At 37.0% G+C, this 25,332-nt stretch overlaps 4 protein-coding genes across 4 annotated transcripts; 2 read left to right on the top strand and 2 right to left on the bottom strand.

Moving 5' to 3' along the window:
• The first annotated feature begins 506 nt into the window (after positions 1–506).
• On the top strand, positions 507–2,060 carry Trmt6 (tRNA methyltransferase 6 non-catalytic subunit). The gene is made up of 2 exons (XM_014239855.3): positions 507–1,504; positions 1,566–2,060. Exons 1-2 carry the CDS (start codon positions 553–555, stop codon positions 1,985–1,987), a joined length of 1,374 nt encoding a protein of 457 aa, XP_014095330.2. The 5' UTR covers positions 507–552; the 3' UTR covers positions 1,988–2,060.
• On the bottom strand, positions 1,991–2,899 carry LOC106621133 (uncharacterized). The gene is made up of 3 exons (XM_036359994.2): positions 2,491–2,899; positions 2,257–2,433; positions 1,991–2,185 (listed from the first exon to the last, which is right to left on the bottom strand). The coding sequence occupies exons 1-3, from the start codon at positions 2,594–2,596 to the stop codon at positions 2,082–2,084; spliced, it is 387 nt and encodes a 128-aa protein (XP_036215887.2). The 5' UTR covers positions 2,597–2,899; the 3' UTR covers positions 1,991–2,081.
• Positions 2,900–3,058: 159 nt separating this feature from the next.
• COX5B (Cytochrome c oxidase subunit 5B) lies at positions 3,059–4,867 on the bottom strand. The gene is made up of 3 exons (XM_014239858.3): positions 4,623–4,867; positions 3,581–3,754; positions 3,059–3,465 (listed from the first exon to the last, which is right to left on the bottom strand). The coding sequence occupies exons 1-3, from the start codon at positions 4,702–4,704 to the stop codon at positions 3,359–3,361; spliced, it is 363 nt and encodes a 120-aa protein (XP_014095333.1). The 5' UTR covers positions 4,705–4,867; the 3' UTR covers positions 3,059–3,358.
• Positions 4,868–4,930: 63 nt separating this feature from the next.
• Positions 4,931–24,525, top strand: IFT52 (intraflagellar transport 52). Its single transcript, XM_014239854.3, has 7 exons — positions 4,931–5,376; positions 5,429–5,646; positions 5,704–5,947; positions 6,005–6,188; positions 6,270–6,521; positions 6,591–7,179; positions 23,887–24,525. Exons 1-6 carry the CDS (start codon positions 5,267–5,269, stop codon positions 6,882–6,884), a joined length of 1,302 nt encoding a protein of 433 aa, XP_014095329.2. The 5' UTR covers positions 4,931–5,266; the 3' UTR covers positions 6,885–7,179; positions 23,887–24,525.
• Positions 24,526–25,332: the final 807 nt, after the last annotated feature.

Raw genomic sequence — 25,332 nt, 5'->3', positions numbered from 1 at the left:
ACACTGCACGATTTTTCACAATTAAAAAGATATGCAATCATAATACAATAACACCAACATTAAGATATGATTTCTGCCTTTAGATTAAAAGATATCTAGCTTTAAATCAGCGTAAGTTAGAAAAGCTTCACAATTTCTCAAACGAAGTACCGTAACTAAAGAAAAGAATAAATGCTCACTTCCAGCTTTACACTTCCTTCCGCTTGGAAATACAATTGCCATATCTTTGTTTATAGAACTTAAGTCAGAGAACGTATATTATAGAGAAGGTTCAATTGCGGACCAGCGTATGTTATGCATTTTCTAAACATAAATAAGCTATATCCAACAGTTCAAATATATATAGTTATAAATTGCATTTAATTTTATAAACTTAATTCAAACACATAAATTGTACTCTTGATTATAATACTGTGGTAACTCAATTTATGTTCACGTGTTGCCGCTTGTTTTTTGACATTTTGCTCAGCAAGTGTTTATACCCGGTTTATATTTTTCTGTGTAGTTCCATAGTATCTTTAATATAAATAAAATAATATAATTCGAAAAGCCATGACAAAAACTGAAGTCAGCGAAATGCCTAAAATCCAGTTGGGTGACTACATAGTAATTCAGCGACAAAAGTACACTAAATTGCAGAAATTCGGCAATTTGGATACAACATCCATGCTGGGTAAAGAACAATTGGAATTACGCGGGCTTTTGGATCAACCGTACAGTGCCACTTTTAAAATGTGCCCCAAAGAAACCACACCTTCCAAGCAGCGTGGACAACGCAATCTGCGTCTACACACACTACAGCTGTGTAATGAATTGGAAATGCGCGACATACGTGATCGTTTGGGCATTTCGGCAAGTGGTGCTGATAATCGCGACATAATTGACGATGGTGATTCGCAAGCGTTGCGACCACAGGATATCGAAGAGCTGCGGGAACAGCATAGTGAATCGACTAAAATTATCGAGAAGATTGTTGAAAACTCCAAAACATTTCACGCGAAGACCGAGTATTCGCAAGAGAAATATTTGCGTAAAAAGGAGAAGAAATACTTTGAATTTGTGCAAATACATCGACCCACACTGCGTTTAATTACAGAGATTTACTATCGACAAGATGCTGACAAAGTGATGGGTATGCGTTTGGACACACTCTCACAACTTATCTCCTACTCAGGCGTGAGTGCATTTGGCAACTATTTGATGTACGAAAGTGGCACAAATGGCTTGTTACCAGCAAGCTTCCTGAATTCAATGGGTGCTGGTACCGAGGCAACATTGGTACACATGCACCCCGGTAATGTGCCACAAAAGCAGGCAATGTTAGCTTTAAATTTGCCACTCGAACAATTGCAGCGTTGCATTTCGGTAAATTTGTATTCCGTATTACGTGAATACTATCAGGGGGAGGGACATGAAAACTCGGAACATGCAGCAGTGCCAGGTACACCATTAGAAGAGATAGAGCCAAGCAGCAAAAAACAGAAACTAAACGATGGTGATGCAGGTTAGTAAATACAATATTCTGCAATTAAGTGATAAAAAAAAAATACTTTTTTGATCTACAGCACCCACGACAACGTCTTCTACAAGTAGTGATAGTAATGGCGAAAACAATGAGACCCCAACGATATCAGCAGCTAACATATCTGTGCAAGCACAGAAATGGCAAGTGGAAAACCGTCGCGCCTGTGAATTCATGCGCGCAAAATTCGATGGGCTTGTCATTGCTGCCAAGGAACATCCGAGCAACATAGTACAAGCCTTATTACCATTTGTAAAATCTTCCCGACCGATTGTTGTATACAGCCAAAGTAAAGAGCTGCTCATGGATTTGCATGTAGAGCTAAAGAGCAGTTCAAATGCCACAAATCTGCATTTGACTTCAAATTGGTTACGTTATTACCAAATATTACCTAACCGCACGCATCCCGAAGTAAATATGAATGGTAATAGTGGTTACCTCTTGTCCGGTTATACTATAGGTTAACACTTTTAGTTTATAATAATTATTTTACTATAATTAAATACAGTCATATGTATGTATGTAAATTATTGACGTACACTCTTGTTTATATATTGACTTAAACCGGTTTTACTTCCTTCAATTGGAAATAGAATCCACACTCACAACGTTTTGGTGCACCTTTTTCAAGCCACATCCAGTTCACAAAGCGATTGCCCTTACCTAGTCAGAAACGATGGTAAGACAATCAATTGCTTTTTCCAAAATAAATGAACACAGCTTTAACAACTCACAGGAACAACCCACAATACGCCCATCAAATGCAGATGGTATCATTGTTGGCTGCTCCTTGGTGCCGGGTCCGCGTTTCAAGACCGTATCGAGCAACCAAGGATCTTTATTACCAGACTTCCATTGTTCCAATTCACGTTTCTCTATGCCAGTTGCGTGATCCATGGGATCATTCATTTCTTTGGGCGAAATTATTAATTTAAGCGTCTACATAATAAAAATATGTGTCTACGCACCCGCTAAACATATTTTAGTACTTGAGATGCGCCGCACCGAATTGAAACCGACTTTAAAAGCGGTTTTCCGAAGTGCAAGTGAATAGTTGATTATTATTAAGGCCATACTTTTGTAGGAGATTATTGCTTCGTAACTTCAGATAAAGACAAATATCTCAAAATTTACTTTTAATCGCTGCTATTTTCAATTTTAAATAATCAAGTTTTACAAAAAATGCGAAGCCTACTTTACACGAAAATTACTTGTTTGCGTCTCCTATACTTAAAATAATTTTTTTTACTGCTAATTAAGTTCAGTCTACAGTAACATTGAAAGAATGTTGGTTAACTATTCAATTATTAATAAAATTATATGTATTTATTCAGCTTTTTCAAAAACAACTCGACTACAGAGATAATTAATTGGTGCGATTATCGTTCCGCATTGAAGACTTCACTCTTATTTATGGCAATAAAAAAGGACGCTAAACCACTAAGGATAATTAAGAAAAAAAAGTAGAAAAATTGTTGCGACAGAAATCCTTCCGAAAGCAAAAATAAACCGATATAAATTAATAACAAACAAGGCTTTTGTCTTCGACACTGCAGTATGTGTTCTATTCATCGCATACAGTTAACATTAAATATTACAGAACACTGTAATAATATTTCATTTATTATTTATGTAATTCTATGCCAGTGGTGATTTTTGGCTTTAGCAAAGCAGCATCCAACATAGCTTGCAACTCTTTCAAACGTTGATATTCTTGCATGAAGCTCTCGGTTTTTATTTCACTATTATTTTAGAGTTTTGTGGTTGGTTTTGTGAATTTATTTGGTTACTTTTTGCTTAGTAAAATGAAATTAGCAGTTTATTAAATTAATTGATTTAAACGGGAGCCTTTTCAACCAATTTGAACCAATGACCGCATTCGCAACGTTTTGGTGTGCCCTTTTGCAGCCACATCCATTGTACATAGGTTTGATCTTCTTCGCCTGATATGCGGGAGGACGACAAACAACAGTTAAGCGCAATAAAATGAAAATAAAGAAATATTCAAAATAGTTTGTTAGCATCAAGTCATCCCGTTATAAATGTGATTTTACTTACAGATGCAACCCACAATACGGGCATCGAATGCTGATGGTATCAGGTTGGGAGTGTCTTTGGTGCCAGCGCCACGCTTGAACACTTTCATGTCGAAGGGATTATCGTTACCAGCGGCCTTGGCCAGAAGTTCACGCTTTTCAATACCGGTAGCGTGCTCCATAGGGTCGTTCATCACTACAATGAATAATATAAGCACACAAGTGTGGAGTTAAAATTTTATTATGTATTTACAAGTATACAAACGCATATGAAAACAAGTTATATTAAGTAATTATAATAAATATTTTATTGTATTTAAACAGGTGAGCAGTGTGGCTGTAAAACACCTGAACATCGAACTGCCTAAAACTGCATATCATATGTTAATAAACTTTTTGTTTTATTTAAATAGTTTAGCTAGTTAGACATTCCAACAAACGAAAATAAACATCGCATATTGGCATATGATTGTGTCAAACAAAAAAAAATTGCAACTGTAAAAGGTTACATAAACAGTTTGCGGTCATCGGGGGACTTTCAATACATTTGACATGCATTATAGTAATCTGACATTATGGGTGTCGGCTAATATAATCCCAATGAGTAAAGAAAACATTATATTCATACTTATGAATAGAGAGATAAATAAAAAAAGTCGTTTCGAAGAAATCTATTGATAACGTGAATGAACGTTCGGCTGAACGTTAATAAATGGTTACATAAACCGTGAGTTTCTCATCGCTAGCGTTGAAAATATTGCTTGTAGTTATTATTTTTTGTAAAATTTCATGAAAAAAGTGTAGAAACTCCAGTTTTATGTTCTTTAACATTACGTAACATTCACATCCCGACCCTGCCGCTAATGCTTAGATATACACGAGAAAACTGCGTGCGAACTGTCAAATAGGTGCCATATGAAAAGTTTGCAGTGCCATAACCTTTTGGTAATGCAGCTTAAATAGCTTCCATTACTTTTTCATAATTAATCCCGACATGTGGAGGCGCTAGAACTACACATCCCCGTTTTTCTCCATTTTATGTGACTGCCCTAGGTTTCACTTACTTTTACAGAAACGCGCTGGAGTGTATTGCAAATTTTGACGTGTCGCCGCACGCAAAGCCATACGCCCACAAACCGAAGCCATTTTTGTGTAATTTAACTACTGAGTTTGATTTCAAATCAACAAATATTCGCGATCTACGATCACACAAAATTTCGATTTTTGACAAAAACTTTAATTTATTTCGTAATTTTCAACACACACAAGCTCGCTGGCTCACTCGTCGTCGCTGCTTGAAAAGGTGAAAAGTCAAATTGACAGCTCCGCCGTGGTGCTGTTGCCATTGCAAAACTACAGAAAATAGTTGAGAATGGGCAGCACTGCAAAATAGCGAGTACATTAGTTGTTAAAAATGTTTTGCTTATGGAAGCTGTTTGGAATTGAAAGTTTTTTCATACATTTTTGTATGGTTTCATTCGAAGGCACGGTTTAATAGCTTTGATTAATACATTTAAATATTTTTAAATAGTCAAATGTCAAATCTTAGGTTTCGTGATTATCCGGCAGCACTATTAAACTAATCGCTTAAAATTCGCGTTGCAATGAACTGTTGCTAGGAAACGGAAGTGAATAACACTAGCCGACTAATTAATTTAATATAAATTATTACTTAAAATAAAATAATATTGTTAAAAATAACTTAAATATGTCGAAAGGAGTTATTTGCTTTGATATATCGAAAAATGAACGTTTCCAATTGACGGATAACTATAAAATGTTGCACCGCAAACTGAAAGTAAATTGGAAAGTTGAACAGTAAGTAGAAAGCTAGTTTTATTCAAAATGGTGATAAAAAACTGTCTAACAGGAGCGATGGTGAACTGAAGAAAGAGCGGCTACAGCGTGTGGGCATCTTTGTGTTGGCCGGACCGCAGGATCGGTTCACCGAGGAAGAGTTCCAAGTGTTGAAGGAATTTGTAGAAAAGGGTGGCAAATTATGGGTGATGCTAGGCGAAGGCGGCGAACAGGAATTCAATACAAATGTGAATTTCTTTCTAGAACAATACGGCATATATATCAATAGTGGTGAGTGCATTGATATATGTATAAGAACGCTAGTAGGTTATATCTTTAATCTTTTAGACACGGTGGTGCGCCCACATTACTATAAAAATTTCCATCCTAAGGAGTGCATTATTGGCGGTGGTGTGGTTTGCGAGTCGATGTGGCGGCATTTAATCAAACAAGATATCGAGAAGGTCGATTATGACTTTAGCGATGAGAAATACAAAATACACTTTCAATATCCATATGGCGCGACTTTAAATGTCTCAGAACCGGCGAATGTGCTACTAAGCACGGGACCTGTAGTTTATCCTTTTAATCGGTAAGCATTATCTACTTTAAATGTGTACACTTTTATTAGTATTTGGCGACTTTCTAGACCGCTAGCTGGTTACTACGTCAACGAGCAGGGCGGCAAGATACTCGCCATCGGCTCTGGTTACATGTGGCACGATAAGTATTTGCAGAGTGATAAGACAAACGACGCGCTACTGGAATATTTTATACAACTTTTGGGCGGCAATGAAATACAATATTCACATTTGGACTTCAACGATGTGGAGGTGAGGAATTGTTTGACAGATGACAAAATTAACTGAAATAATTTATAAATTAAGTGAATTTGATATTTTTCGCATTTACAGATAAACGACAACAAAACCTTCACCGATATCGCCTTCATCGCTGAGTTGCCGAAAGCTTGTCTGATCGACTCCATTGGCGGCACAGAAACACCCGCCGATTTCAAACAAATGTTCGACATGACAATCTACTCGCTAAGTAATCGTTTGCTGAAGGATGTAATGGCGACATACGAACAATTGAATGTCAAATATGAAGCGTTAAAAATAATTAAGCCGCAATTTGAGATACCGTTGCCGCCATTACAGTTAGCGGTTAGTTGTGAAATATTATAACATGTATAAAAGCAAGTGCTAATATTTTATTCTTCTCCTTCGCTTTAGACTTTTCCTCCTATCTTCAGCGAGCCTGCCGCCCCACCACTCGAACTCTTCGACTTGGACGAGGTGTTTAGCGCTGCGCGCACACAACTGGCCAATATGACCAGCAAATGTGTGCAGTCCATTACCGCGAAGGATGCACGTAAGCCGCTAAATACACGTGAATTGGAGAATTATATTAAAGAGTGTGCGCGGATTACGGGCATCATACACGAGCACCAAGATGTGCAAGCGCGTGAGATACTCAATATATTGGCGCGCCAGATCGTAAGCTACCGACCGTATGCGGATGAGTAGTGGACGCCACAACCGAAATAGAAGCGAAGGTGTGATATTTCGACCCAAGGCATAGTCTAGACTAAATATTTTTTTGTTTTTTAATTTTTTTAATCATTTAATTTTCAGTTGCTTTTGTTGCGAAAGAAGTTGGTATGCAAATATAGTACTATTTAACGTTTAAATTGAAAAATATGCAATTTGAAGCAACAATGCGCACATATACAATATACACTAGTAAACACTCTACTTGATTACACTTAAATTGCAAGGAGCTGCAGTCACTATTTCATTTTGCACACATCTCAATACACAGGTAGGTACATCCAAGTCTTTTTGCATGCTTATATATATACAGGGAATATAATTTTATATACAGATAGCCAAGCGACTCTGAAAACACTCCCTTAGGGTTTTGTCAAAGATAGTGAAATAATGCCTGGATCTCTTAGTGGATCTAACATACTATTTCACGATAAACCTGCAATGGGTTCTAGGACATAGTGATATCCCTGGTAACTGTGAAGTAGATAAACTAGCCAGAGTAGGCATCATTCTACAGCTAGACTCCGGAAAAGAGAGAATTCATATGCCTCTGACTACTTGTAGATATTTAATCGACAAACATGTTATAAATATAGCTGAGTCTCGATGAAGTAAGTACCGGACTTGCTCAAGTTCAAGTAGTATTTTAGTCCCGGTGGCTTGACAATAGGCCTCTTAAAGGCCTAGTTGCGTCGTCAGACAGCCACTCTACCTACCTACATACCTGCAACACAATTAGTACTAGTGAAGCCTGTAGTTATTCTTTGGAATCACCACTTCAATTAGAATTCAAAATTTTTAACCTTTTAATGTTCCAATATGTATACAAATCGAAATACATATGTACATAAATTTTTGTGTGTAAACACATAAGTAACAAAGGAAATACAAGATGTCAACACAAATTATTTTTTAATTTATCACCAAATGCTGTCTAATTTCGTGCGCATGCGTATCTGCGCAGTAAAACTTCAAGCTAGTGCTTCTTCTTCACGTCTCCCACACTGTAATGCCATAGAAATGCCGATTTTCACACTTAAGACTTCACTAATAGACTACACTTGGCGCTTCCTGAAGTGCGGCAGAGTAGCGTGGCAGCTAATTGAAGTGTTGACAGCGATTACCGCATAAATTTATCATGTGAACAATCTGGTTGTTGGGGTACGTGTACCAATAACAAGATTCACATGAAGTGAGGCGTGAGGGGAAAACTGTGATTTTTTTCCTAATCATGCGGAAGCTAAGTATATTGGGGGAAGACTGGGAAAATGTAGCAGCTAATTATTGTAAGTGAATGTTAATGTGCTCAATAATATGAAAGCGATACATATTTTGTAGTGGCCGCTAGGGACTTGTTAGTTTTGTTTAATTTTTTGTAAATGAAATGGTAAACAATGAAAGTAGCAATTAAAAATTAAATCACAAAAACAGTTGTCGAGCTTTAAATCAAGAAGTGCGGCGATTTTACTTTAAATATGCTAGGAGCTCGATATCTTCAACAGTACTTATATGTATATTTGTGCCTGTTACTCAAGTATACCCCCATGCACACCAAACACACCCCATCTTATTTCGCTTTCTTTGCGTGGTGCATCGGTCAACACAATATCCAGAACAGTGCTGAAAAGCATAGGTGACAACACACATCCTTGACGTACGCCTCTTCTTACTAGTATACTGCTACCAAGTTGACTTTCATGAAGCAAGCGACAACTGACACCCGAGTACAGTCACTTAGTTCGTCGAGGCATCTGGCACTCATTTACATTTTAGAGTATCCGAAGTACAATAGCATAGTGGTTCAACATATGAATTTCTGGAACGAAACGTGAACTGTTCATTTCTAAATCCATCGTCGAGTTCCGCAGATTTACTTCACCTGATAATTTAAGCAATAACTTTATTGAGGCAACACAGTACCGTTATTCCTCTCCAGGTATTGCCCATTATAAGATCACTCTTTTTCACTTTCTTATCTCTTGAGTTAGCTTCTTGATCAGCCAGATTTGTTGAATGAGGGGCAAGATCAAAGATCTATGTAACAAATTATGTTTCCTTAGATTTAATGTTGTTGTTATTATTGTCTCTTAGTGGCCTAGATACGGCTTTGAAATAACAAAAATATAGTTGTCTTGAGTGGACGTAGAGGTCTCTGCTGCAATTCCACGCGGCTGTAGTTTGAGTCATCTTTGCGATGTCATCGACCCATTTTCGCTTTGTCATGTAAGGTACTTCATTACGCATTCTAGCGGAGTTTATGTCAGCTTTCTGGCGTTTTTTCTCTGGAATCAGTGTTCAACCAATCTCTTAGTGAACTTTTTGGTATCCAATAAGCCTCTCAGCTGGTTTAACGAAATTTTTCTTGAAGTTGCTCCAGTTAGAGAGTCCTTAAGCGGATAAAAATCTGGTTGCGTTCCGACTAAGAAGACCCAACTTTCATGGCAACTGGACTGTTTTTTAAATGTGATTGGCCACTACAGCATCTGCGATCGTTAATTCGCCTTTAATTAAAAAGACCTAAGTGATTCCCATAGTTTTTTATACAGATGTAAACACATACCACATACATGATTATGTAAATATTTCGTTAAAACTTGAAAAAATATTTCTATATTTTAAATTTTTTTTTAAAGATATAATGCAAGGTGCGTCTATAGAAATCAGTGCTGTATATATTTATATATATACATTAACCTATACATATGTGAGCCCTACAGCTGCCACCCTAGCCGAAATGCACCATTCCAAGCGCCTCGTTGAGCAAACAGTTTTAGTATTTATATACATAAGCGATATGTCTATGTATGCGTGTTTGCATGTTTGTGTGTACACACTATGCGTTGTACACCTTAGTAATTCGACACCATAGGAAGTTACCTTGAGTGCATTTCATTTCACTTTATTTGTGTTTTTTTTCTACTACCAGAAAAAAGTCGTCTATCTCAAGCACACATACATATCCACATACATACTCACATGTGTTTGCACGCTCGCATGCGCAGCCATAGAAATATTGGCGTTCATTCATGGTTTCACAACAAGCCATATTCAATGACATGGCATCTGCATGAGTTGAAAAAAGCCGTTTTTTATGAATGAACTACAAAAACTATTTCTACTCCAACACCAAACCACTTGCGCTTAGCCCTTGCTATGCTGACCAAAAGCGAGACTGTTGAAAGGATATTCGATTGCTAATAAATCATTTCTAATATGCAAATATTTGTTTAACTTTTGACTCTTGCTTCAAGCCTCAGCTGCCGAAAAGTCAAATCAATAGTGGCGCTTCATTTCTACACTTGAGAATTCTTCAAATAACAAACAGGACATTCAATTATTGTCCAGCTGCTCACAATATTTTCATGCACTTTTGAGTCTTTACTTTCCCTTGTTTGTTTGTTCGCCTAAATAAACGCCCCCGAAAATATTTTTTCAATGTTCACAAAATAGGCACAGTACTAACGGTATCATTCGTTGTTTCCTTGATTGGTTGGAAGTGTTTTTTAGGTTATGTAGAGCTCACAATGCAGATCTATATAGTACCATTTCAATATTTATTAGTTTTGCAGGTCGAAGAAGCTTCATGATATATAGTACATAGTCCATCCAGCCCGGTCCTGCTTTGCTTCAAGTTGCCTGATTTTGTTGAATACCTAAAAATGCGGAAACTAGACATATAGCCTCTTCTTCGTCTTAATTGGTGGTTTTTAATGAATTCGTTAATATTTTAAAGATTTTTGTACCTCAAACCACTTTGCTAAATTAAATGGCTAACCTCTTACTCTTTCTCATTTAAAATATATATCATAGGTCTAGTAAAAAGAAATCCATTTTTTTGCACTAAATTGAGAGTTTTATTTAGCATAATTAAAATGATCCTTTTTATGTCAAATAGTGGTATTGTTTTACAATGGTCATTTTGAAGATAATTTCCTAATGCCACTACTATATACTCGCAAACTCTGGTGCCTATTCGCCTAAAATTGAGACATTCGATTTTCACCAGCTGCTTTTGAGACAAATTTTTTACCACCAAAATCATTCGCCTTAGACAGAAACAGGTAGTAATTACTTGATGCCAGATCCAGAGCATAAGGTGGATGCAAAAGAACCTCACAGCGAAGCTCCCAAAGCTTCTGGCGAGTCACTATCGATGTGTATGGCCTGCTTTGTCCTAATGGAACACAATTAGTCTCCAAGTGGAAAGCTTACCGCTTCTAGCTGATCGTTTCCTTGACATGTTCCAATTGTTGACAGTGCAGGTTCGAGTTATGAGTTTGACCGCAGGTCAGAGTAGAGATTCCCTGTCAATCTCACTACTTCCTCAGTAACTTCCCCACCGCAAAACCTGACTGGCTGACACCCAAGAACGATGAGGTTAAACGAAGTACGAGCTCTCGTAAACTTCCTTGGTGTGTAAGTATGATGAAAATCACAGTTATCAAGCTTGTGCAAAATTATTAATGGCAGTTGTTGTTGTTTTATTGGTAATTGAAATTCTCTTAAGGAGTAAGTTTCAGTTTTGTTATCGACGTCATCTAATTGCATGATTAGGGAACAAGCTGGAACGAGGTTGAATTGGTGGAAAAATTGTATCCTGATTTTGAGGGTTGTATGAGTTACATATGTTTGATGTGTTCAGATCAAGTTAGCACAAGTGACGCCTTCAACCTGTAAATATGTTTCAGAGCTCATTTATGCTAGTGTTACACTGGTCTCAAAGTGAGGTTGAGAAGAAATGAGGATAAATCTTTGTCGATAACTCACACCTTTCAAACCTACAATTCCCTTGAGTTCGCAAGGGCTTACCGCTATCACGAAGTGAACTGGTATAATAATTAGCACGATGTTTAATCAATATTGGGTAAACTAGTACAGCAAGAAGTATCAAAACATCCAATTAGAAATTCGATTTCACTAATTGTTTTGGTCCTACATTGCGAACGATTTGCCCATAAGCTGAGCGCAATGAAAAGAAAAATATGTCATTGTCTCATGGCACATATAATTTTCAACCAACTAAAAATCTTAGAAACAAATGAGTGGCTGCGCTTTCTGCGCTATCTCCTATCCGCCAACGTACTAAGCTCCATCTAATTTCAGCACTGCATTTACATTTAAAATTTTTTTTTGCCTTCAAACCTAGGAAGTAAAAAGCCAGTTTAGCTTTCTGGCGCTAACATAACAATAACAGTAATGATTATTTTAAGAAGATGATGGCGATAAAATCAGAAGGCGCCACAAGCGAAAAGCTTGAACTTGGCACTCGTAATGGTAAAGCCAAACGTTGTTTTAGGTGTTGTGTTAAAAATTATCATAAAATCGACGCGAAACGCTGATTACCAGCGTCAGTTAAACATGAATGCTTATGAAAAACAAATAATAATAAAAAAATAGTGAGGTTAGGAGCTATGAATGAGGACGCATATGCTTAAGTGTATTTAAGTATGTACCTATGTATGTGCTTGTACAGTTAGTGTCCAGTTTAGCCTTAGCCTTAGCATTGTCACTGCGTGTCTGTCTGACTATCAAGTGGTGGTGGTAATGGCGTTGCGGATGATGCTCGCAGTTACAATAATTTTATTATTTATTTTAATTTAAATTTTAGTATTATGTGAAAGCGGTTGCAATCTTTTTACTTATGTATTAGTTGTGTATGGAATTGATAGGAGAAAAGGACGGAGTATGGTACTTCTCAATTATTTATTTGCTCCAAAAAGTGATTCGTATTGCCGTTGATCTTGGCCTCGGAATCGATGAAAGGTCTATAACTTCGTAGATATTACTTTGAAAAGTGCCAAGGGAGCCAAGACAGAAGAATTCTGGCCATTTATTTGATGACAGAATATATTTTGTCTTGTTCTCGATCGCTATTGGACTCGTTAGCTTTGCTTCCTTATTTAATCTTGAGGAAACTGAGACGCAATTGTTTAGGTCGATGATAATTGATAGAGAGCTCGTTGTCCTAACCAAAGGGCTAGTGTTGCCAACATGCCATGAACCAAGTCGTATGAGTTTTGGCAGAACGCGATATTTAGACTCAGCGACATAGAGACAAGTTCCTTTTGCGCAGTCGAATATGAGAGTTGAAAGTCACCACATGATATAAAGAATCGGTTATTCCATAATATTTGGCTTCTGGTAATATGTGAATGTGTTTCCCAGATCCGTGCTTTTTCCAATAATTTTAAAACGCACTTGATAGAGCGGTTTTGGTATTATCATATGGATAGTTCCACGATTATGAGCGGATACTGTTATATCGCCTTAATGATTTACAGTTTATGCTTATGATAGATAATAATCGGCAAATATGCTTTTATCCGACTAAATTATAAACGAAGATGATCATTGACCATCATCAGTTCTTCGTCGTTGTATTCGAATAGCTCAGCCTAAGCTCTTCGGCTCCAGCAGTGTTATTGTCTTTTTTCGAATTATTGCTCTAGGAAGTTCTCAACTATCAAGTAAGGGGTGAACGATTAGTTTGAAAATTCAGGTTCGTATTATTTTTTAGATATGTCAATGTTGTTAGGTGCTATAAACTAAGGCATGTTCGAATGTTAGTCTCTTTCCCTAATAGTTCTTTAGAAAAAGCCAATATATGATAGACTTGAGGGATTTGGCTTTAAATCCATTATATATTGAATCACCCAACAAAAAACAATGTCAATGTGAACTTGCCAATACGAGCGCCACCTGGTGAGTTATTGGTAATTTAGTTCGAAACCAAGCCTGCCAAACTAAAGTATAAAATTTAAATTGCTTTCGAAATCATCACTTTCTGGCTCAACTGAGATTATTATTTATGCATTGCAGAAATCTTTTTTAAAAAAGTTGTATATCCTTTGAAAAATATCACAAAAATGCATAAGTATATGCCACAAAGCAAACGCTCGCCGAATAATTATCACAAAGTTGATCAGCGACAGAAAAACTCGAAAATCTCGCACATAAATCAAGCAACAACAACATGTCATGCCATAATCATTTCTTTTCACACCAAAAACATGTTTTATTCACAATATTCAAATGTTAGTTTACACGCTTCAACACACGCAGGCACATATGTGCACATCTCCACGCAGGAACTTACAAGCAGACTAACGAGCTGCCGCGCAGCCGCACTTAATAAATTAATTATAAACGACAATAAATTTAATTGAGTAAATGTTGTTCGGTATAAATCTTAGGCGTGATATACACGTGAGTCATAAAACACACTTAAATACAAACACTTATTTTTGCTGAAGTTTATGTTTTGAGGAATATCTCTTCTAGGGAGAATTTAAAAAAGGAGATCTGCTTATAACAGTTTTAGTCTAAACAGTCTATAATTGGTAGTTTATATTTCATACAGCTGCTTTTGGTTGATTTTCTCGAAGCACCATTCCTATTCCTGCAAGTTTTCCACTTGCTCCGTCATTCTTGCATTTTCACTTGTTTTTATGTAAATAAGTTCTATAGCAATTAATTTAATAGATTTTACTACATGTCCACTAAACTGACCGTAATCAGTAATTTTCGTTGTTTAAGTGTCAAAATGACAACATCGGTTACACGACACGACACGACGCCTTGACAAAGGTCAGTCACTGCACAGGCACAGCCAATCGGAACTCACTGCACTTTGGCCGCTAAGCAACAGCTTAGATAAATGAGCGACATGCTTTAAACACTTGTTTTGATCTGATAGCACCACACGGATTTCAGTTGGACTTGTGCTTTACAATCGTTAGAGTTAAAAAATATGAGTTACACAATAAACTTTTGGGGCAATAATGTTTCCAGTGAGGGCATTTCAAATTTACTGTGCGAGTAGGGTTGTAAAAATGGTCAGAAATATTTTAAAAAAGCTTGACGTGGACTAGTGGGTAACGAAGCAAGGCTGATAAACTGCCTGGACCATTAGTTTGTGGCAGCAAGCTCTGATATAAGAATATACACCAAACTAGCTGCTTCTTTAAAGTGCGAAAGATATGTGTCTGAAATGCTAGAAGTATAGCGAATTTCCTAAGGGACTATCGCCTTTACACGTTAGCTTATCGCAGGCAAGTCGCGTGGAAATCGGAAGTATTAGTCACCAATGGAGAAACTTTAAAGTTTAAACCTTGAAACCTTTGAGATCACGAATAAATTGCAGTTGGACGCGAACTAACTTGAATTCACAGATCTTAAACTTCTAAGCTTGTAAAAATAAGTCGACCAAAACAGCCAATCTCACATATTTCACAGCAAACGGATACTCAACAGTCACTGCCAAGAGTTCAAGAAATATTATGCTACAACAAAAACTATAACTACAACAACAACCATAAACGCATGCGCCACATTTTTAGCCTAAATATACCCATAAGACCATTGTGTTCGTGCCACTTAGAATTGAGTGAGAGCAACGACGTTGTGGGTCCACGCACATAACCCGATCACAGATATAAGAAGTGAGAATAAATGTCAATAAGGTGGAGGTAAGCAGCTGGACATGGGAAACATAACAACAACAATATAACAATAACAATAAGCAACTTTAGTGGCTGTTGTATATATTGTTGTTGTATGCATGTGTGTACGCTCTTGTTGTTGTTGTGCGCGTAGGGTACTTTGTCGAAGATTTGTCACCTGGCTGACAATACATGCTGCCAACAGCGCCGCAATACACAGCGAAATAAGCTGTGCAGCATTGTGGCACAAGAGGATAGACGCACGGACGGACACATGCTTGAGCAGTTATGCATTTACGCATTTATGTGTGTTGCTGTACATACCACTTATGTTTGTATGGCTGTGTACGCGCATGCGCTTAAGAATGCTTGCTGGTGGCGTCGAGATTCGCGCTGTGGTCAACACGCATGCTCAACTGCTGCTGCTAGGCAGTTTAAGATAAAGTCGAAATTAATTCTTTTCACTTAAGTACACGATAGGCGATCATTAAATTGTCGACTCGCCATTCGGAGCTTGGCTGTTGCAGCATGTTGTGCTGCATGCTTCGGGACGTGCGAGGGGGTGACTAGTCGTGGAGACAAGTTCGATTACCGCGTTGTCGCTGACTCGGCTGACTTTTGACTGCGTTTCTGCGCTGACGACACCGTGTTTAGATCAATGCGTTGGGACAATTATTTCACTTGTTCATTTTGTAAGAAATTATTTTTTATTCCTATCTGAACAGGGTATATTTAGTTTGACACGAAGTTGGTTATATCCATAAGAAAACGTTTGTGACCTTATAAAAATATATATACTGAATGATATAACTGAGTCGATTTAGCCATAATCGCCTGCCTGTATTTTCACGAAATAGTTCCTCTGTTTTCGAGATATCGTTCTGAAATTTAGCATACGTCATTTTCCACTAAAGAAGCTTCTTATTTGTTGAAAATGCTGATATCGCGCCACTATAGCATATAGCTGCCATACAAACTGATCGATACAAATCTTTTTATACCATTTTGCGCTATAAGAAATGCATTTGTGAAGGGTATTATAACCTAGATGCAGTCGAAGTTGACGTTTTTTCTTGTTTATAATTTCATTGCACTCACAAGTATTTGGCATAAATGAAATAAAGGCAGCGAAAGGCGTAGAATAATATTATAAGCATATACATATGTGTGTGTGTGCTTTCGTGTATGTTCGTGTATGTGCGTGCGTGTGCCTAAGTTGTATTGGACAGGAAGGCAGACACATGATTTAATCGTTAATCTGTGGAATTTTAATCTTCGGAGCCTGGTGCTTTGACATGCGCATTAACGACAAAGCTCCTTCCCTCCTTCGCCATTTGAAGTATTCTATTTATTTATGTATTTATTTTTAATTTGTCGCAAAGGTGTCGAAATTGTTGCTGCTGTTATCGCCTAAAGCATTGACAGTCGATAAGCTGACTCTCAAGCGCTTAGCCAGCAAAGCACAACGGACAGACAGACGCGCATAGCTACAAACACATGTACATCTCACAAATCTTAGATTTCAAAATACCTTTGGTTGCGCGTTTTTTTTTCCTAGTTTTCTTGCTACATTTCGTAGACTTTTTTCCTCTTATCTGCTATGATTTCTACTTGTTTAGTTATAAAGCTGCAATCGTCGTAATAAGCGCGCATGTCCATAACTAAAACCATGAAACCGCAAGATCAGCAAGTGTATCAAAAGCGTATAAAATGCAACGAAACACATTTTAAGTAGTCGACGACAAAAGGTGAGTTAAATAGAAAACAATGTGACACTTCTATCAAACATATTACGTATCTTTTGTGCATCAGCATCTATGGGTGCACCTAGGTATATGGATGTAAGTGCAAATAGTGTCGCGAAGCAGCTTTTCTGAGTTTTAGATAGTGACGTGCGCATCGTCTTGCTTCAAGTGACATAGCGTTAGAGAATACAAAAGTACACATATTTCTCATTTCAAAAGAAAGCATAAAGTTCGCAAAATCTGTTACATATCGCTGAAATAGGCTTCCGCTTATCCTCGGGTCTCTTTTTAGACTATTTGGTCTAACATATAGTCAAAAATAAAAAAGTTAATTTCATAGATGCATTTCTTATAGTATAGATAGATTTTTATTATCTTTATGTTGCAAATCTACTGATGTTAATGACGTTAACATCGGAAAAGTTAAAGTAACAGTGTTTGAAAGTCGTCGCGTTCAGAGAGATAGCAAAGGATCTTAACATCTCTTATGGATCGATTCAACACATTTTGGTTATGAAGAGTCACAAAAGAGCTGCTTGATATTCATCAATGGCCTCATCACTGGTGGTGGGTTCATGAATACGACGTCGAAACTGACCAGCAAGCTAAACAATAAATAAAGATACGTGAAAATATTTTTTTTTGTCAGTACGGTTCAAATTTGATCAAATGGTTGGTTCTCACTTGGTCTCAAGTTTCTTTTCAGGCTATTTGGTCAAAATGTGTAATTAGTCAAAACATATCCTTCTATAGACTCAAGCTATTTTATTTAGTTTTAATCCAGAGTCTTCTTTTTATTGAATGGCTTGAGATAATCTTGTTGAGTTCATCAATATGAGCTAGCCGTAATTCATGTCAGAAGGCGCCGCAATACGATTACCTATAAAGTGAAGCTAACACCATCTCAACTTGGGTCTGCCTTTTTTTTTCTTTGTGACCACCAGTTACGTATATACTTGTACAAAGTCAGTATAGTTCATCTTTCTCAATAAATACCTTATGAATGGATGCGCTTTTTTCTCCGATTCTACGTAAAATTTCAAGGTTAAAACTGTTAATGATGTCCCAACATATATCCTGTTTATAATTTTGATCTTATGACTATCCGCAGCGATGTCGGTGCCAAGACCCGATTGCTTGAACAGCCAATAAAAGAATTGATTTCGTTTAACTTAAATGTGTCAGCCGCGAGGTGTCAAATGTCATTCTTATATGGTTTGGCCTCAACGAGAATGCTGCTTAACATTCAATTGAAAAAGTATCTCCACTTCCTACACATAAATCTAAGTCTGTTGACTCACTATGACGTACTGTGTCAAGTAAACTTTCTATAAAGTCCTTAGAATTCTCTTTGCGATTTTATATTGAGGTGAAACTAGAAATTTTTGAATGAATCAGATTATGTCAGAAACCGCTCATTTTTTATATTCTTAAATAACAACAATAAACATTGGTTTATTTGCATGGCTTGAAGCGCGCTGATTTTTCTTGACATCTGTCACAACAACTGCTATTGACGTAGCCAAAACCAAACAAAGCGAAGAGCTGTCAAACCACTTAACTGACATATATAACTCTTTAAATTGGCATGAATATGTCAAAATGGACGTGATTCCTATGTAAGCACTCCAGCTCCAAGCTTCGTTATTGCAATTTTACTTTTTTCAAAAGCGCATTGACGACTCCGCCATAACAGCAGCCCGGAGCTTATCGCTGGCCCTTAAACGTTTGCAGCTTCTGACAAGTGACAATTTGTTTTATAATTTTATTGTTTTTCTTGTTGTTGTTGCTGCTGTTGCTTTTACCTTTATTGCTTTGTTGGTGGTGCTGATTAGTTACAACATTCCGAATTGTTGAAGGCAAAACGCAAGCAACAAGAATAAAGGTTGTAGAACATAAAAGACCGTAAGTACTCGCATGGTCCGCTCAAATGTGGAGTGTGCTGGGTCCGCTGTGTTAATGGGCGCATTGTAGGGGGACACAAGAGTGGTAAATAAAGGGAACACCCATTTAACAAGTCAGCGATGCCATGCAAAACCATAAATAAAACTTTTTAAAGCATCACACAAACAATAACAACAACAACGGCGTCAAACAACGCTTTCAGGCTCTTGAATGGCGGTGGCAGAGGTAACAACACGAACATGCACACGAACTGCCTATAATACATGGTGTCGAACACGATCCTTATCTGTCGCCGGTTTCCACTGGGCTGTGCTGGGCCAAGACATGCAACACACCGTGAACCGGCAATTGACAGGCGACAGAGGGGGGTAAGTGTAGTGGGAGCATTGGTGGGAAAGGCTGTTTTAAAGCTGCAACGAGTTTGAGGATGCTTGACTCCATCACGTTTCCAACACAGCTGTCAAATGCAGACACGAAGTTAGGCCTGGACTTACCAGCACATTTGCGACCAGCCTAGTGGTGGCAGTGACAGTGGGGAGATAATTTGGCTTGTATTGGAAGTGTTGCTGCTGCTGTACCCGTTGTCCAATTCGCATTCATTGCGTGAAATTGTCGCGCTAATCAAACACGCCATTAAAATGCTCTGCACATTCCAGCCACGGCTGCTCTGAATCTGAAGTCAGTGCATTGTTGTTGCCGATTAGTGTGCGCATGCTTAGCTGTTGTGTGTGCTTACCGGTGTCAATATTTTGCTGTCAATAGGATATCATTTTTGAAGGCATAAAGGTTATAAGCCAAAGAAAGAAATTTTTGGAAGTTTCGTCTTTTAAATAGTTGAAGATTCTAGGTAAAATGTAAGAGACCCAGTAGAAGTCAAGACAATAATATCTATTGAACAATCTATGTGAGTGTAAGAGATACATTAGAACCCAAAGTCGGACAAAGAAAGTTGTCTGGATTCCAAAAGCTGTCAAATGAATTCAATCAAGGTCACAGTATGGATTTAGCATCTGATCAAAATTGATCCGGACTGACAAAAAACTACATTTAAAAATAGGCATCTGAGTCAATTCAAGCATGCCAAAGTTTCATACAATTTTTTATACACTTATTATAAGCCTCGGCTGGGATGATCTTCAGTGTCTTCAGCGAATTTTGGTTTTTTCGGTTTCGGCTCATTTTTGGAGCGCCATTCGCTAGATTGTTGCACAGTTTCGACGTCATATTCATGAACCCAGGTCTCGTCAACATAAAGATCTTTTGCGACTTTTGCTCGACGTCGCTTTTTGTAAAAGATTCAAGATATACTTCTGAAATATTTTCAACTATTCCGTTACTAATTAATGACCTTGGTAAGATTTTGTAAATGTTTGTTCACGGTTTTTGTCGTTAATGAGCAACATCTGTTCAGCTTTCTTATGATAGAATTACGATTAGATTATTGTATACTTCTGTTGTATATTTTATTTGCTTTTTTTGTTGGAAATTATTTCTATATTTGGTAATGCTTCGAACAATATCATAAAAAATATAAGACATGCAACCTTAATAAACATTATAACTTTTATTATTCTTCTCCCACAATTTTTTGATTCTATTATGAAAAAGGTAATACAAAATAGTTGATAAAAGACAATAGTCAATATCCAAAGCAGTTAAGTCGGATTACAGAACTGCCTATCTCTTTGTCACGCATTTAATAACATAATTTTGACTGTCAACCAATTATTTTTCGATAAATTTCTCCGCAGCACCCTACGCTTTGTCACAGTCTGTCATAAGCACGTTATAAAGTGATAAAAAATAATGAAGTGAGCCGAGTCAAAGGCATACAAACACACATACGCTTTAATAAATAAATTTCAACTGACTATTTCCACATTTTAGGTTATAAAGTTGGCGTCTACGAAACAGCTAAGACAACAGCGACAGCAGCACACATTGCGTTCCCCATTAAGCGGTCAATAAAAATACAAAATCTCAAAGAACACACAAAAAAGTTAAAATGAATACTAAGAAAAATTTTAACTGTCAACTGCCCACCTGCTGGGCTGACTTAACCGCACACATGCGTAGGCTCCCCCGTACTCAGCGCCCCTCTACAAACTGCCCAGGCGACGTGTGAAGATGCTCGTCTGTCTCCCGGCAGCTAGCCTCCACGTTTGACACACTCTCATTTACAACTAAATGTTCGTTTGTTTGTTGTTTTGAAAAGTTGTCATTGTCTTTTGTTATGCCGTCTTGTTGGGTCAGCTGGTCTCGTGCTGCTTGTTTATGTTTGTTTTGGTAATTCTTATGTGTGATTTATGTCAGACGTAGCGCCATTTTATTTTAATTTCCTCGTTTTTATTTGGTTTTTAGTTTAATTTTACCACAAACCTTTACCTCTCTCGGGTGCTTAAAAATAATAACGACAATAAAATTAAAAATATGCGCTGTTAGATTAATTGAGTTTTATTCGTTGCTACACAAGTCAATCAATATGGGTTGGTAATACGAGGCGCGAGACATATGTTAAGACATGGGGTCGTGTGAAATAATTGATGGACGTCTACTAATGTCACTTAGTAATCTGTCACCTAGGCTAAAAATTCAATTCCTTGTGTAAAGTTAATAGTGTTGTGTCATTATTGAATGGATCCAATAAGTAGTTCAAAAATCCTAACTGAATACGAAGACTAGAAGTTAAGGGTTTAAATGTACAAAATTTTCAATGCGATACTTAATATACTAAGTAAAGCTACTCGGATGAGCATATGGGTTACGCTAACATGAGCTCATTACTAACATTTTTTTCTAATGTCTGAATATACATAGTTCAATGTTCTATAATTAGTGTGGATATAAGCTTCGCTGTTACCCACTACTTAGGGAATATTTTGGAGTATAATTTTAATGTGGGTAGTAGGTAACTTTGATGCTTTGGTCAAGTAAGCTCACCGAGAAGGTTGTTTTCAAGCCCACTGATCTAATAGAGACCCCTTGGGAACCATAATATGTTGTTATATCCTAGAGAGATGGGTATGAAACCTGCTCAGTTAAAGTTAACAGTTAATTAAGGTCACAAATTCTTCTTGAATTGGATTCGATATACGGCCGCTTCTGTGTGAAGAATTCTTGTAACATCTTCTTAATGGATGTCAAAGTTTTTTAAAGTACAGGTTTGAGTATTGTGGATATATTGGAGGGAATTTTGTTAATTGGAGTATGTTTAAGCTAAACTAACCTGGACATCCAATTCAAACGAACCAAGGCCAGCTAGAAACTAGGACTTAAGTGAAAAACTGATCCCTCAAACTAAGCTGTGGACAACTATTGTGGAATATCCGAAGCAAATTAGAAATAGAGCGTGGGGGCGGTAAATGTTATTGGTATTCACAATATGTCAAAGGACTTTACCATATCTTAGAAGTCAAAGGGCAATGACCATCGGTAGAAAATAATATTTGCCATTTTCAGAATGTCTCGCCGTAATAAAATTGAACAATGTTTTGACCATATTTATGCATTCAATAAAATCATCGATTAATAATGTGACATTTTAGACGACAATAAATATGCACACACCTACATACACATATAAATAAACAAAAACAATAACAACAAGAAATGAAACAAATAAGGAAGGTCTAAGTTCGGGTGTAACCTAACAGTTTATACTCTTGCAACTTGCAAGGGTTAAAGCCGAGGAAAGACCTTCAGATGTTGGCAAAACTTTATGTTAAAAATTTAAGCGAAAAGGTTCAGCTGCATTGTTCAACGAAATGGTGAATCGATTGCAACCAAATTTGGTATCGTAGTAACTTATTTTGAAGGTCATAAGTCATATACTTAAGAACTTATTTTCAAGCAATTTTATAAATATTATACATAAATATAAGTATGTATGGAGTAAAGTCAGCCGGTCAGCCTTTCAAAATCGTGAATATCAGTTATATGTGGGATAAGGCAAGTTCTCGATTTTATCCATTTTAGGCACAAAGAAATACTGTTATTAGAAAAGTACGCCCTCTCAGTTTTATTAAAATAGCTAGCACATTGGCCGATATACATGTGTAGTATAAAGTCAGCTGAGAGTTCGAAGAACATTATATTAGGTATACAGGTATATGGGCTAAGGGAATTATTGATCCGATTCAACCCATTTTTGACACAAGGATATATTATAATTAAAATAAATTTTTTTTTAGAATTTCAATTATATATCTCACATATTGACCGATATTTTCGGCAAAAAGTCATCCATAGGCTCTGGGGTCCACATTTCCGGTATCTGGGGGCTTAAATAGTTATGGTCCCATTTGTTAAAATGAAAAAATTAGATGGAATTTCAAGGGGTTACTGTCCGATTTCGCCCATTTTCGCACTGCTACATGGGAATGTCAAAATAATCTTATGTACCAAATTTGGTGGACATTGATAGAGTAGGTACGAAGATATGATAAAAAGATAAAAAGCATTTTTGTGTCATCTCGACTGTAAAATTTAATGTCTCTGACGCATTTCGTTACTGATTTATCGCAGTTTTATTAGTTTTTAACAAAACCGTGTGGCGTTTTGTGGGCGTGGCAGTGGTCCGATTACGCCCATCTACGAACTCGTTTTCAATGAACACGTGTACCAAGTTTCATGCAGATATCTAAATTTTTACTGAAGTTATCGCTTGCACGGACGGACAGATGGATGGACGGACAGACGGTCACTCAGATTTCAATTCATTCCATCATCCTGATCATTTATATATATATATGTAGCTCTATATCTAACTCGATCATTTTTAGGTGATACAAACAACCGTTCGGTGAACAAAACTATTTTACTCTGCAGCAACATGTTGCAAGAGTATAAATATATGTGCTTCAAGTTTATTGACATTTTCCATTTTAGGCAACCAACTGACAAGCTAATGGTCATAGCAAAAATACTCGTGCATATTCAGTAACTGAAAAAATGAACTGACAATGCCAATTTGATATCGAATTTTCTTGAGAACAAGCACACGCACAAATGTGCACATACGAAGGCACTCGCGGTGATAATACAAACCTAGTGCGATGTATGTGGCTGTGTGTGTGTACAACGGTACATTCTTTGCATGAACAATCTGAAATTAATATTCGTATGACTGCGACCAACGGTGAGGTGGGGTAGTTGAGTGTCAAAAACCCTCGGCGGCGGCGGCGGCGGCGCTGACAATGGCGTCTACTACTTATATTCGGCAAAGGTGTTTCGGTGGTCAAGGTATATTCACGTACATAGCTCTATTTGTTCGCCGGCCACTCAGTGACTCTGAACAATGCGACAGTTTAGTCACATACTCTACATACATACATATGTGCATACATATATACCAGCACTGACGTCGAGTGGATAGAAAATCGATCATCGGCTGGCGCTTACAGCAGGCCATCTCATTCAACTTGCTGCTCGTGTACATGAATATTGATACCCTCCAATGTTTTATGCATGTGAATCAGGCATTATGTGACCGTTGCTATGTAGATACCATATTTATGTATGTATTTTAGTACAAGCGTTCTCAAATGAAAACATGTTTCAAATTTGATATCTTAACAAATGATTTTTTATATGCCTAATTCTTTTTTGTTGTTAGCTGGTCTTTTTGTTATTGCTTTTTGTATGTTTTGATTTTTTAATTTTTTTTTTGGTTTTTACTGTCGCTGTGATTTTATTTTCCATATTTTATGCATATGACTTCTTTAGTTACTTGTGACGCGGCGGTATGGCGCTCAGCTTGTAATTGACACCCAAATTAGTGGTAAATTATTTTATTGTCTATCTAACTGTTTAACCGATTGGCTGTACAAGCAATTCGTTTCATATTTTTGTTATGGCTGCGTGGTTGGCGCTCTACATTATCTCACTTACATGTTCATGTATGTAATTTTGTATGTAAGCCGATCATTTATGTTATGTTAGATAATATGTAAGTATGTGTCTTTGATTTCTGTTTTCTTGGAAACTCATTTGCATACCTTACTTGCCACTAAAACTCGATATCTTCATCGGTTTTAGGTGCGTTTTATTTATTTCAACTTCCTAATTTTATTAATCAGATAAGCGTTTAAGCGTTGTTTATTGCATTTCCTGTCAGTTAATAATTGAGCTATTCAAAACGGTATTTATATGCTTGAATATGAACAAGTGATGGCGGCCATTAAATGCTAAATATATTCATTTCAATTGATTTGGGGAAAATCAGAAAAATATTTGAATGAGCTTGAGAAAACCGGAAAATACATTATATATAAGGGAGAGCGGGAGGAGCTATATACTGTCTCAATGAATTTGACCTCAACTGTTAAAAAATAA

This window comes from Bactrocera oleae, chromosome 3, assembly GCF_042242935.1.
Source record: "Bactrocera oleae isolate idBacOlea1 chromosome 3, idBacOlea1, whole genome shotgun sequence".
NCBI lineage: Eukaryota > Metazoa > Arthropoda > Insecta > Diptera > Tephritidae > Bactrocera > Bactrocera oleae.
This window is presented reverse-complemented; position numbering and strand designations above follow the sequence as displayed.